Source organism: Crassostrea angulata, chromosome 6 (genome assembly GCF_025612915.1).
Source record: "Crassostrea angulata isolate pt1a10 chromosome 6, ASM2561291v2, whole genome shotgun sequence".
NCBI lineage: Eukaryota > Metazoa > Mollusca > Bivalvia > Ostreida > Ostreidae > Magallana > Magallana angulata.
Genome location: NC_069116.1, coordinates 41,714,657 through 41,727,781, shown reverse-complemented (window position 1 = coordinate 41,727,781; position 13,125 = coordinate 41,714,657). Strand labels below are relative to the sequence as shown.

The 13,125-nt window shown below is 34.5% G+C and overlaps 1 protein-coding gene across 3 annotated transcripts; it reads left to right on the top strand.

Moving 5' to 3' along the window:
* The first annotated feature begins 6,497 nt into the window (after nucleotides 1-6,497).
* LOC128186481 (uncharacterized) lies at nucleotides 6,498-12,989 on the top strand. 3 transcript variants are annotated; one of them, XM_052856258.1, is made up of 6 exons: nucleotides 6,498-7,194; nucleotides 7,628-8,080; nucleotides 8,290-8,463; nucleotides 8,788-8,908; nucleotides 10,585-10,706; nucleotides 11,031-11,166. In XM_052856258.1, exons 1-5 carry the CDS (start codon nucleotides 6,673-6,675, stop codon nucleotides 10,626-10,628), a joined length of 1,314 nt encoding a protein of 437 aa, XP_052712218.1. In that variant the 5' UTR covers nucleotides 6,498-6,672; the 3' UTR covers nucleotides 10,629-10,706; nucleotides 11,031-11,166. The 3 variants fall into 3 exon arrangements, with proteins under 3 accessions (XP_052712218.1, XP_052712219.1, XP_052712220.1); XM_052856259.1 differs by lacking the exons at nucleotides 8,788-8,908; nucleotides 10,585-10,706; nucleotides 11,031-11,166 and adding an exon at nucleotides 8,733-8,769; XM_052856260.1 differs by lacking the exons at nucleotides 6,498-7,194; nucleotides 7,628-8,080; nucleotides 8,290-8,463; nucleotides 8,788-8,908 and adding an exon at nucleotides 11,624-12,989 and having other exon boundaries at nucleotides 10,591-10,706; nucleotides 11,031-11,230.
* The last annotated feature ends 136 nt before the right edge of the window (nucleotides 12,990-13,125 follow it).

The following is a 13,125-nucleotide window of genomic DNA, read 5'->3' as shown; positions in this document are numbered from 1 at the left end:
CACCGCTCTGATGGACACAGATTGCCGTTATAAAATTCTTTATAATTTTTTGGGGGTTTCAAAATTATTGTAGGTATGAGCGCAGTCTCTGTATCTTAATATGTGCATAAAACTAATTAAAGTATGTTTGTTTCCTATTATAAATTAATCGGTGAAAAAAATCTCTCTCTCTCTCTCTCTCTCTCTCTCTCTCTCAGTTCATCCGGTTATTAAACAAAATAAAGATAATGAACCAAACATGCATGATTTAATTTGTTAATCAGTTTAAGGTTTGTATTTTTTTTTTCAATTTTCATTATTTCTAACTCTAGATCTGCTAGATACATGTTAAAGATGAAAAGACTCTCAACTGCCTTTGTTATATCGGGCAGGATATTACTACTTTGTTTGTCTAGACATAGTTTTGTTCGTTTGTGTATATCTAATTAGAGTCTATTGTTTGTCCAACTTAAGAAAACCCATGGAACTAACACAGAATATACAAGATATACACAGCAGTTGTGTCGTGTGCCCAGGTGCATGTTTGTGTATATCTATTTAAAGTCTATTGTTTGTCCAACTTAAGAAAACCCCTGGAACTAACACAGAATATACAAGATATACACAACAGGTGTGTCGTGTGCCCAGGTGCACGTCAGGGTTTCTAAAGGCGTTGAATCTTAGTATGTACGAGTATACGAAAAGTCTAGTGAATAAAAGTTAATTTACATTTGTAATTCATTTTCAAAGTATTATTTCCTAGCTCTGGGTTTCAAAGATGTTACGTCTACAAATTAACGATACATGTATGTAAGAGTAAAATCTTGAGGCTAATTAATTAATGTACCGGTGATCATAAATAGGGGTTGATTATTTAAATATATGTATAAGGGTAAATATGTCAAATATACCCGGCCTGGCACATCATACAATTGTATGTACAAGTCATTTGCAATTGCCACATGCAGTAAATACGTCACCGGTAATTGGTAATTTTGTTTGTTATAGAATTGATAGTTTAAAAGTCATGTACATGTACATACAATTACATGTAAATATTTAAACATATTGGAACGGCGCCGCGATCATAGAAACCGGGAAATTACAGGAAATTGAACAAATACCCTAATAGTATCAATGCATTTAATAAAAGAAATGATTTCATTTTCTTTCTTACATTTTTATAGCTATAAATTCGATGAACGTATATCTACTCGGTTTAAATTTATTAACTAAGAAAGCCTACTACAGTGAACCTAACGGTTTCCATTTAGGTATAATATATTTTTGTTCACTGAAGACCAAGTTCCGTATTTCATTCTAAATACATGCATGCATGTAATTTATAAATTAGATATAATTGATTCTTACAAAATGAATGGTTTGTCAAAATCTTTTCAAGTAAACACATTCAATACTGTGATTCAATATTCACTGATATATAGGATACAAAAACGCTCATAAATGTGTAAGTTACCGTGGCGCAGAGGATGTGTGGTGATGCTAGTACACTAAGGGTCCCGGGTTCAATTCTCGCCGCGGCCGGTTTTTTTTTTGTATTTTTTTTTCATTTTTCTTTCTAGAACAAAAACCGTTTTAATACCTTTTCTTTCATAAAGTTAATACATTTTGTTGGAAATTAAGCACAATATTGAATTAAATTTTTTTTAATGGCTTAAAGGTGGCTTAAAGGTAGCTTAAAGGTGGCTTAAAGGTGGCTTAAAGAAGTTTGGACATTAAGGACCTATAAGTTGTCCTTAAAGGTGGCTTAAAGATAGTCTTTAAGCTGCCTTTAAGCCATCTTTACGCTTTCTTTAAGCCACCTTTAAGCAATACTTATAGCTTAAAGGTAGCTTAAAGGTGGCTTAAAGATCGTCTTTAAGCTACCTTTAAACACCTTTAAGCTATCTTTAAGGAGGACTTAAAGATGGTCATTCATCCTGTGCCTAATGCTACGAGGTAAGTCATTGCCTTAAATTGTACGATATTTATCATTTGATATTTATTTTCATTAATTTATTTAGTAAATCCCAACAACCACTTTGAGACACATGCGGGCACAGCATTAAAGAAGATGGGGGAATAAGATGGCGCAAATGCCCAATCGGTTAAGTAGTGAAATACAATTTTAAATTTATTTTTCCCCAATTAAATCTATTCAAATATATTATAATACAACTTTGCAAAAGCACAATTTCTAACTATAGTCAGTTTTTGATATATTTAACAATAAATAAGAAAAAATAATATTGTCGGAAATTTTGGTGGTATCGAACCCGTAAAATATCTCGGACATTACTTTTATGAAAAATACATGCATATTGTGAGTGTTTTAAAAATTGATTTATAAGGCTTTTGAAGCGAGCTGTTAGTTTTTTTTATCTGGGTCAGAGTTCGACCCCTTTCTTTATTTATGGTTAAATTGAAATTAATGTTAAAACGGGCCTGGTCCCTGTGGCAGATACCCAGAAAAATAAGAATGCTGTAAATGCCATAAACTCTAATGGGAATAATGAGACCCAGGGGACACTGACAGGGCAATTAGAGAAGTTAAACAATAGAGAAGTTAGAAAAAGCAACACATAGGCAAAGTCAAAGCCCACCTTTTAATGGTACGAATCGGTAAAATAGGCATCGGGGAAATAACCAGAGAAATAATGGTTGGAGATAATCTTAACTATAGAGGCCCGAATCATGCTAGAAATATATATATATAGGGAGAATAGCAATTTTTGGAGAAATCAAAACAGTAATGGGAGCCCAACTATCAATGGGACTAATAAGGGAAAGTCAGGCTCTGGGAGTGAGCATGGAAACTGTCCTATGTCGACTTCAAGGGTCGGATATCAGCAGATGTAAGGGAGAGACCCACTTTATTAGATATTAATGGGACGAATGCCCAGGAAAATGGAAGTATAGTTGATAAGGAAATAGTTGTTGAAAATAAAGTCGATTTAGATATTGGGAGTTCTTTGCCCTTTAATAAAGGAGACAATAATGTAGAAATGGAGATGGGAGAAAGTTCAATTACAAAGGAGGCCCTTATTAAAACAAATGAAGTGGTTCTACATAATACTAGTAGAAATGAGTCAGTAATATTTGTTCCCATACAGATAAATGGGAGAAAATGTAGATCCTTAGTAGATTCCGGGTCTGATGTAACCATCATTAACACGAACTTGTTAGAGAGATGTTTTGAGGGGGAAATTCCTTTGTTAGAACCATATGGGACAAGGTTAGTCTCCGCCACTAGAGATCCGATCCCATGCGGTGGGAAATACGAAGTCCAATTTAATATAGGAAAAGATGAAATCACCAATAAAGTAATAGCAGCTGATATTAGATACAGTGGTATTTTAGGTCTAGATTTTATGACAGAGCACTGGTTAAGAAAATGTGTTTACGGGTTAAGGGACAGAGATCCCTTGTTTTAGGTTTAGTTGTAGTGATGATGATAGCACTTGTAGATTGCGTTAATGGCGGACGTGAAGGTACCTCCCAATTCAGAATTTATAGCACAAGGTAGAATATTAGATTCTGTTCCCAAGTGGGAAGAGGCTTTGGTAGAGCCAAGTATAGAATTTATGGGCAAACATGAAGTATTAGTGGCTAGGTTATTAGTGAAGCCCACATCTGGGAAAATCCCAGATGTGGTCAGATATAGAAATTGAACTGCATAAAAATAGTTTGAATGGAGCAATGGAGGAAGTCTCCATATTTAGAGATAATAGTTTAGGTATAGCAGCCATTAGGTTAGTAGACACTCCCAATAAATTACCAGAACATCTAGCACCATTGGATATAGAGTCCAGGAGAGAGAGAGATGAGAAAGTACAGTTAAGGGACCTACTTTTAAAATACCAGGGGTGTTTTTCAAAGAATTCTGAAGATATGGGACTTACAAATATGGCGGAGCATAAGATATATACTGGGAATAGTAGGCCCATTAAACAAGCTCCTCGAAGAATCCCTTTGGCCAAAGTCCAAGATGTAAATAAAGAAAATAATGATATGTTAGCTAAGGGAGTTAATGATATGTTAGCTAAGGGAGTGATTGAAGAATCAGATAGTCCTTGGAGTTCCCCAATAGTGTTAGTTAAAAAGAAAGACAATTCAATAATGTTTTGCATTGATTTTAGAAAGCTCAATGAGATCACTACAAAGGATAGTCATTCTATTCCTAGGATAGAGTCAATTTAAAATGCCCTTTCGGGATCAAAATATTCTCCACAATAGATTTGAAAAGTGGACATTTGCAAGCTAAGGTAGCAAAGGAGGATAAACTCAAAACTATATTTTCTATCCCGGGGGGAGGTCATTGAAATTTTAATGTGATGCCCTTTGGTTTATGTAATGCGGGTGCAACTTTCCAAAGGCTAATGGAAAAAGTATTATCAAATTTATCATGAGAAACCTGTATAGTGTACCTGGATGTTATAATCGTGTTAGCCCCCGATTTTTCCCAACACCTCAACAATTTAGAAGTGTTTAAAAGACTTAAGAATGCAAACCTTAAAATTACCGTAACAAGTGTAAACTTTTACAGAAGGAGGTGGCATATTTAGGGCATTTTATTAATGAAGAAGGAATAAAGATAGACCCAGAGAAAATAGCGGCGGTCATTGATTGGCCCATACCCAAAAATATTCGGGATGTCCGTAGTTTTCTGGAAATTTGTTCCTATTATAGGAAATGTGTACACAAGTTTTCAGTAATAGCTAAGCCCTTGCATAAGTTAACTGAAAAAATCCCAAAAGTTCGTGTGGGATTCATACTGTCAAGAGGCGTTTAATAAGCTGATGAGAGCTTTAACTATTAGCCCTATACTTTCATTCCCTAAAAAGGAGGGACAATATGTTTTAGATACAGATGCCTCAAATATGGGCATGGGATCTGTTCTATCCCAGGTTCAGGACGGACAAGAGAAAGTCATTTGCTATTATAGTAAACTATTTAACACGTCAGAACGTAGATATTGTGTGACTAGAAGGGAGTTGTTAGCTATAGTTCAGTCCATCAAGCACTTCCACCATTATCTTTATGGACAAGCATTCAAAACTGATCACGGTTCATTACGTTGGTTATTAAATTTTAAGAATCCAGAAGGTCAAATAACCCGTTTGCCTGAAACATTAGCTTCTTACGTATTTGATATAGAGCATAGGCCAAGTCGTTTACATGGGAACGCTGACGCTTTGTCCCGTAGACCTTGTAAAGAAAATGAGTGTACATATTGTGCTAAGGTCGAAACAAAGTATTTACCAGCAGCCGTTGAAACTAGAAACTCCCAAAGTGTCAAGTGAGCCCGACAAGGAACACGTTCAGACTACTGATTTTGACAAAGGGAAAATGCAGTGTGAAGACACAGACTTAAAAATGTTATTAAAGGGTACAAGAAGGGACTCAACCCAATTGGGGAGACATTTCTCATTTGAGTGAAGCATGTAAATTTTATTGAGTACGGTTTGAATCTTTAAAATACAGGCTAGGGACAACATACTTTATTATGTCTATAATGATTGGGAAAAGAACTATTGTACAGTAATCCCAAGGGTTTTAGTGGGAAAAGTTTTGTCACTTTCATACAATAACGTTACAGGTGGACATTTGGAAATAAAGAATACCCTGTCTAAAGTTAGGGAGATATATTTTTGGTATGAAATGGGTGCAGATACAAGACATTGGTGTGTAACTTGTGATATTTGCGAGTCTAGAAAATCCCCTAATAAAAGAATAAGAGCCCCACTACAAAAATATGTGGTTTGCGCTCCTTTAGAGAGGGTAGCAATCGATATTATGGGACCATTGCCCAAGTCTAACAAGGGAAATTTTTACATATTATGGATTAGTCGAACGGGCAAATAGAACAATTAAGAACATGTTAGCATCTTTTGTATCCCAGAATCAGAAAGATTGGGACGAATATTTACCGTTACTTATATTAGCATATAAGGTCTGCTCAGCATGAAGCAACTGGTGTAAGCCCATGCGAGATGATGCTCGGTAGGCATGTTTCACTCCCTGATGATTTAGTATTGGGAAAGAAAGCCAGAACCTAAAAATTCATTAAATATGTCAGAATATGCAAACAAGTTGACTCAAACTATAGAACGAATACATAATTTTGTTAGGGGCAAAATAGAAATAGCATCAGAAAAAATGTTAAGGGAGTATAACTCCAAAATAAACTTCAATGGTTATACCGAAGGAGATGCAGTTAGGTATCATGACCACAATGTGAGTAAATTGGGATCGCCAAAACTGCAATGTCATCGGGTAGGCCCTTATACAGTTATCAAGAGAATAAATGATGTCATATATAAAATAAAGAAGGCAAAGGGGAAACCCAAGGTGGTTCACTATAATTTGCTGAAACCCTACAAGGGAAAAAAACGCCCAGTTTATAAGGGAATAAAACACGCCCAGTTTATAAAAGGAATATATAGATTAATCCATCTTCGCTAGCCAAGGGTTTCTGATCCGCACCGCTTCTCACGAACCCTTTGCCTATCGTGCTATCAAAAGTCGGGATTTTTTTCCTTAATTCTGATTGGGGTTTACTATAAGTGGTCGACCAATCAAAAAGTGCATAACAAATCTCATATGACGTACAGTCTCCGTTCGTGATGTTTCTATACTGTTTACTCAAGGGAAAGAAAAAAGTACGTAAACAATGTTCCGAATGATAACAGCATGGCCGCTAATACAAAGTGCTGTATTTGTGCAACCGAAATCGGTCCTAAACAGCGGCGGTTAGTTTCTTCCCCAGCATTTCAAGTAAAAAATCAACTAGAGGAAGTATTGGAGAGATCCATAAGAATAGATACTGAACAGTATGTTTGTATACCATGTTTCACTAAATTAAATCGCCTATCCAAAATCGACTTTGATTTAGAACACAAAATTGCCTCACTGAGAGCTGAAAAAAATGAAATTCTTGGTGCAGTTCGTGCTAAGATGAAAATGGTGTCTACAAATTCTCCTGCTAAAGCAGCCTCGCAAGAGAAAAGACACATAATTCATAGTCCCACGCCTTGGAAGCTGAAAAAATTAGTAACCTCAAAACAAATGTCGGTGGAAAAGAGGACCCCTAACAAATTTCACAAAACAGTGGTGACACCAAATAAAAGTATTCAGACGAGGCCTGTTTTAACTCCAAGATCCTCTAAGCGCAGAAAACTTTTCTTCAAAGACCCACCAGCAGATAGTATTAGGGTAGCTTACGTACAAGGATCAATTGCATAATATGAATTTACTTGGCAAGATATGAAGGGACATGTATAAGCATTGAATATTGCTTTATGTGAAAATTATATACTATTAAAGTATAAGTATTTACTCTGCATGCTGTATAAATGTTTTTTACATGACAGTAGTGAGTATTAGTATTTCAGTATGTGCTGGCAGAAAAAATAGAAGAATATTTTAGTTTTACTTGCTTACAAATGTTTTGATGAAATAAGGAAATCACTTTATTTACTTTGACTTCATGTTCATGTAGTGAGGTCAATACATTTTAGTAGTAATGAAGCAAAATAAGCAACTTTTTCCAGCCATATACAATGTAATATTTAGTCAGACATATGTTCTAAAATTTCATCGGTTAAGAAGTATTTTACTTATATATATTTTATCATTTTCTATACAGATTTCTTATCGAGGCAAATTGCAGGGAGTAGTTAAGTCTAGAATTGTAAAAGGACAATGGAAAAGTGTTTTGAAGTCTATTTTTAGAGGTGACAAAAGCAAAACCCTTGCTAAAAAAATTGTTGGGATAGAAGCGTTAAGAAAGGATATACACCTTTTGATAAATGGTCAAGCTGCCAAGGAATCAAAGACAATAAGCAAATTAAGTGATGCATCTTTCCTTCGCAATTCAACCGGTAAAGATTTATGTGAGATGGACATGCTTCCATTTATTCATGAGCTTAAGACAAAGTGTCCAGTGTTACATGGCCTTTTAGAAAGTGTCATGGGGAAATCTACTTCTTTGAGGTTATCAGTTGCAGCAGCAGTACTTCTTTTCAACCGAAACAACCACTTGTCAGCAATCCACCATGTGATCGGTCAGATTCTGGATCAAGGAGGGGCCACAGATGAGGTTATTACTAACTTTAAGAATATTAGAAATTGTGTTTCTTTTGTGAAGTTTTAAATGGTAATTGTAAAAGTTTAATAAAATTATATAAAATATCAGTGATATTCATACATGTTTCCTTGTTGAGCAATTTATTTTCTTGTAAATTTCATCCAAGTTCTGAATTTGACACTAAAGTTTTTTAAAGTTGAAAGTATCTGATTTACTAATAGACTATTAGGTTGCTGAGCAACATGGGACTGTCAGTTGGACCTAAAGCAGTATATAAAAAGAAAGTTGAGCTGCAGGATGTGCAGAGAAAAAAGATCAAGGACACAGTATTACAGCAGAGACAACAGGAAGAGATAAAAGCTAAAGCAGATGAACTCAGTAAACCTGCTTTAATGGTACTAATATGAGAATATATTTTAAATGATTGTATGAATGGCTAATTTTACCGGAATATTCTCATAAATCTTTTTTCCATGCAAATAATATCAAAGAATGTTATATTGTCAGGGTTATATTAATGTCATATTCAACAATTGAAATTATCACCACCAGTGTGATTTGCATAAACACATTTTGACATTTTCTTAAAATCAATTTTAAGTATTTGATTAGTACACTTTAAGTTTCCAAATAGTTTAAAGTAATATTTATAAATATTTACAAGTACATGTAGTATGAAAAGAATCTGCCTGACAGCATCTGTTTTGCATTTCCTCTAGTATCGCCACCTCACCTGTGGAGGAGTTACTCAAAGCCTTCAGCAAACTATTGTATCAAGCCTGGAGGGGGATACATATTTAAATCAGCTGCATGAGTTAGCCTTTACGCATAATCATAGTGGTGAGTCTTTGCCTCATATGAGTATATGTGCTTATCATGATAAATCTGGTGACCATTCTGCCCTTTATAGTAATGCATTCACTGAATCAGAAAAGTGTACCTCAGTTGATTCCTCTCATGGTATTGAAAAATCAAAAAAACTTCACTTTACCAAGATTTGAAGTAATCAGGGACATTGAATTACCTGAAGTAGAGTATGCGTCAGGATATGGTAAAGAAACAATGTTAACTTCCCTAGCAAACATAGAAAGATCAAAAAGACATATTCAGGTGGCTCTTGACTCATATGAATCTAAACTCGGGAAACCACTTCCACCAGTAGAAATAATAGGAGACAATTTTGATTGGACCAAAAGACCATCTTCAATGACCAAAACCAGGCAAGTTCAGAGTTATCATTGGTTTTTAATGCTTGGTGTACAAAGAAGGGTTGTGAATTGTGACCTTCCGGATGATTGTCCCAAGGCTGATATACTAAATGTACCCAACAGTCAATTTGTCCCTGACAGAGAAGAGTGTGAAAGTTTAGAAAATGATATGGTTTTCCATATTGTAAAAGCAGCTACAAAGTACATTCCAGCACTACAGGGTCTTCAGAAATGTGTACCTGCAAATATTGATCATCCCTATGTTGAAGAATGTAGTAGGAAATCGAACTTCTCAATCTTAGACTTGCTCGACAAGAGCGAAAATCAGAAGACATGATTACTATTCTCGAACATATTCATGACAACTATATAAGCCACAGTCAAGGTGAAGATCCAAAAGTAATCAAAAAGAAGGTTTTTGGAGGAGATGTACTTACAAATGAGCGTGCTTACTCGGCCCAGTTGGATATGTTGAACTCTCCCAATGATTTTGATAGATTGAAAGGGGTGATTCATAGGCCTGAGGGATTTCACAGGATAATGAATTTACTTGTGGTATACTTGTAGAGCAGAATAGAGTTTGAGTTGGCTTGTTCATTTCAGTTTCTATTTCAATTCAGGTGATTAATATTTTAGTGTTTATTGTTATATATTGTTGTTTATTGTGTTTAGTGTTTGTTTTAGCGTTTTAGATCTTGTTGAATCACTTTGTTAAATTTTCATTGTGATCAGGTGGGCTTGAATGTTAAAGACTTCAGGGCCACAATTAAATTTCTTGTTTGTCAGACTTAGAATCTGATGAAAAATAAGTATTGGTGGGTGATAATAAAATTATTATTTTTATAGGGTAATTCTTTAGGCAGAACATAAATAAATTTGACTGGACAATAATATTCTTTTTTTAACGATTTAAAGTACAAAAAAATAGGGCAGAAATAGATCAGAATTTCCTGGATGCATGAATTTTATAATATTATTGGCAGAGTTTAAATATGAGCCCGATGAGCAGGAAATTAAATTGATGTGGCCTTATTTATGTTAATACTAATATAATTTCATTTCCTTGTTTTACTAATTATTCAATTTATTGTTAATAATTCAGTCTTGCTTCTGTTTTCATGTTATTCTTTATAAAAAAAAAATATTTCTTTGTAATGAAGTTGATTAAGTACTATACATGAGCAATGATCATCTAGAAAAAAATGATACCGTTACTCATATTTTTCACAAAACTTTAACAACACTTTCAAATAACTGATGAACATTTACAAGTGCATGTTTTTATCAAAAGAGTTTATATTCTTGAAGGGAATCTACAAAACCTTCTACAAGTGCCAGTCAGCAAGAGATGAGGGATCTTTGTTCCAGCTGCGTAATCTTATCAACAGAAGAGATGTTCATGGTCATGACACAGTCACAGAGAGATTCAGGTATCGTTAAAGCTAAAATCAAGGTCAAACCAATCTCTCTCTTTGTTTCCTCCAATGAAAAATCACATGATACTTACCTATTCGCTTTGCTAATACATATGGACATGCCTGTGTAAATGGATATCTTTGTGAATATGAAAGTTACCAGTTAGCAAATTAATGTACTAATATAATCTTTGTGTTTTCATGATTCATTTTATTTGTTTGCATTTACTTACGATTTCTTTTTCGAGCACCTGCAATCATGATCAGTTGTAGCTGTGGAATATCAACTTGTGGCAGCATTAATCAACTTGTATGTTGAATAAGACTTTTTTTTGACAGGGCACACTTTGCATTTGTTGAGGATGTTTTAGATGGATATATATGCAGTGCATTCATGGATTACTTTGGAATGGAAAAACTGGAGTCCGACCCCAGGCAGAATAAGCCTCCCCCTCTCTTATCAACATGGTCAAATGAAGACAAACTTAGGTGGCTTCAATCCATTGGAAGACACATTCTGGAAGTCTACATCAAGAAAGGTACTAAACTATAACCACGAGCTCAATAATCACATACATTAAGGCATAATAAATAGAACCGAGTGAAAAATTACACGCTTAATGATGGGTGGATCATGCTAATAACATGCAAATTAATTTCCATTATACTTTATAAAGTTTCACCTTTATTGTTATTCTGTCCTTGTACCTGGTAAATTTACTTTGATTAATACATTTATAGATGAGCAAATCTGCAGTTAAAAATATAAATGAATTGACTATTGAGGTTGAGAAATTGCGACAATTTAGAAATAATAATAACACTGTCATTAAAATGTCCTACGGTACTTAACTAGTATATACAATAGAAATGGTTTTTTTTAGCCTTACAGGATATGTTATCTAAAGGGAATATATTTTATTCTATTATAGGTACTAGTTTTTTAGAAACTAATGAAATGGAAGAAATGGACAACCAAAGTTCCCAAATGCAGGCGTGCTACAATGCAGCAGAGAAAGTGTACATGTGTGAATGTAGCAAAAGTTACAAAACTCTGGGCCATTTTAAGAGGCATTTACAAAGTATCCACAACTGGACTTTTTCCCAAGAAGGTGAAACTACCACTTGTACCAAGGACGGTGTTGCAGAAGCCAGAGCATCATTCATGAAATGTTCATTAATTCTTCGTCAAATGGCAGACGGCAATCGAATATTCCGCAACGCAAAGTTTAAAATGCTACTTGCAGATGCATTCCATCACACAAAATATAGATTGTGGCATTGGAGATTTCTTGCTTACGAAAATGCACTACTTTCCCCCCGTCAAGCCTTCGAGTACAAATGGAATTGTTGTTTTAACACAAATGGGGGAATTGGTAGAAATGTGCCAAATGATTTACTAGTGGAGATGAATGTTAATGCCATAAAGCAGAAGTTACGGTCTCAAGGTGCTAATGTGACATATGACAGTGCTAGAGTTATTGCAGTTTCAAGCCAAGTACAAGATGACATTAAACAAAACATCATTCGACAATGTGGATCCCATTTTGGATCTGCAAGACCACCCGTCAGCAAAGTGATGGACATCGCTTTAATTATACAACAGGCAGAAAAGGGGCAGCTCATGAAAACAATATTAGGTCGTGAAGGAGTTTTTGCAAACTTTGTAGATCCATTTCAAAGAGTTGTTCCTACAGCATTCCACAAATGGATAAGTGCACAAGAGCTAAATTCGAACTTATTTGAAACTTGGGACACTTTGTAAGGTGTGCAAATCAATATCTAATCTAGTTCTTTTATAACATATTAATTTACCAGATTGACAAATTATTTTTGTACACTTTTATATAAAAGCTAGGTCATTGTGAATTACATGTATCATGGATTATATTACCGGGATATACGTTGAACACTTTCAAGTCTTCTTGAAGAACTCAGGCCATAGTATCATGAACCACTTTAATAAAGACTTAAGTCAGAAATTGTACTCATTGTCTTAATTTTTACTGACACCTTACTAGATTCTGGTAATATTTCATTTAGCAATATCAAGTGATTAATTTTAAACTGTATGAATCACTGATTATAGAACAAGCAGAGTTTAAATCCACTTCCTGAATTAAAAAAAATCTTACAACTGAAGTAATTAATTTTTTTAGTTTGCAATTATACCTTTAACATTGCTAATGAAATACAGCTGCACTTCGATTTCTCGAAAGAGGATATCTTTGGCACCAAAGAAAGAGATTTTAAATTGATTTGGAAGTCCAACGCTTTTTTACATTGAAGAATTTTACCTTTAATATTTTGATCCCTCAAATATCTTAGAAATTCCTCTTTCAATATCACGAAGTATGACTGTATTACATTAATAATGAGTGGAAGAAAATGAACATGACTTTTAAATAGTATCTGATGTCTTTAATTCGGGAGA

Bases quoted from the DNA above. Each gene is read 5' to 3' on its own strand.
- LOC128186481 (XM_052856258.1), top strand. From the start codon at position 6,673: ATGGCCGCTAATACAAAGTGCTGTATTTGTGCAACCGAAATCGGTCCT. The intron at 8,464-8,787 runs GTACTAATATGA...CATTTCCTCTAG, and splicing joins TCAGTAAACCTGCTTTAATG to TATCGCCACCTCACCTGTGG. The intron at 8,909-10,584 runs GTGAGTCTTTGC...ATATTCTTGAAG, and splicing joins CTTTACGCATAATCATAGTG to GGAATCTACAAAACCTTCTA.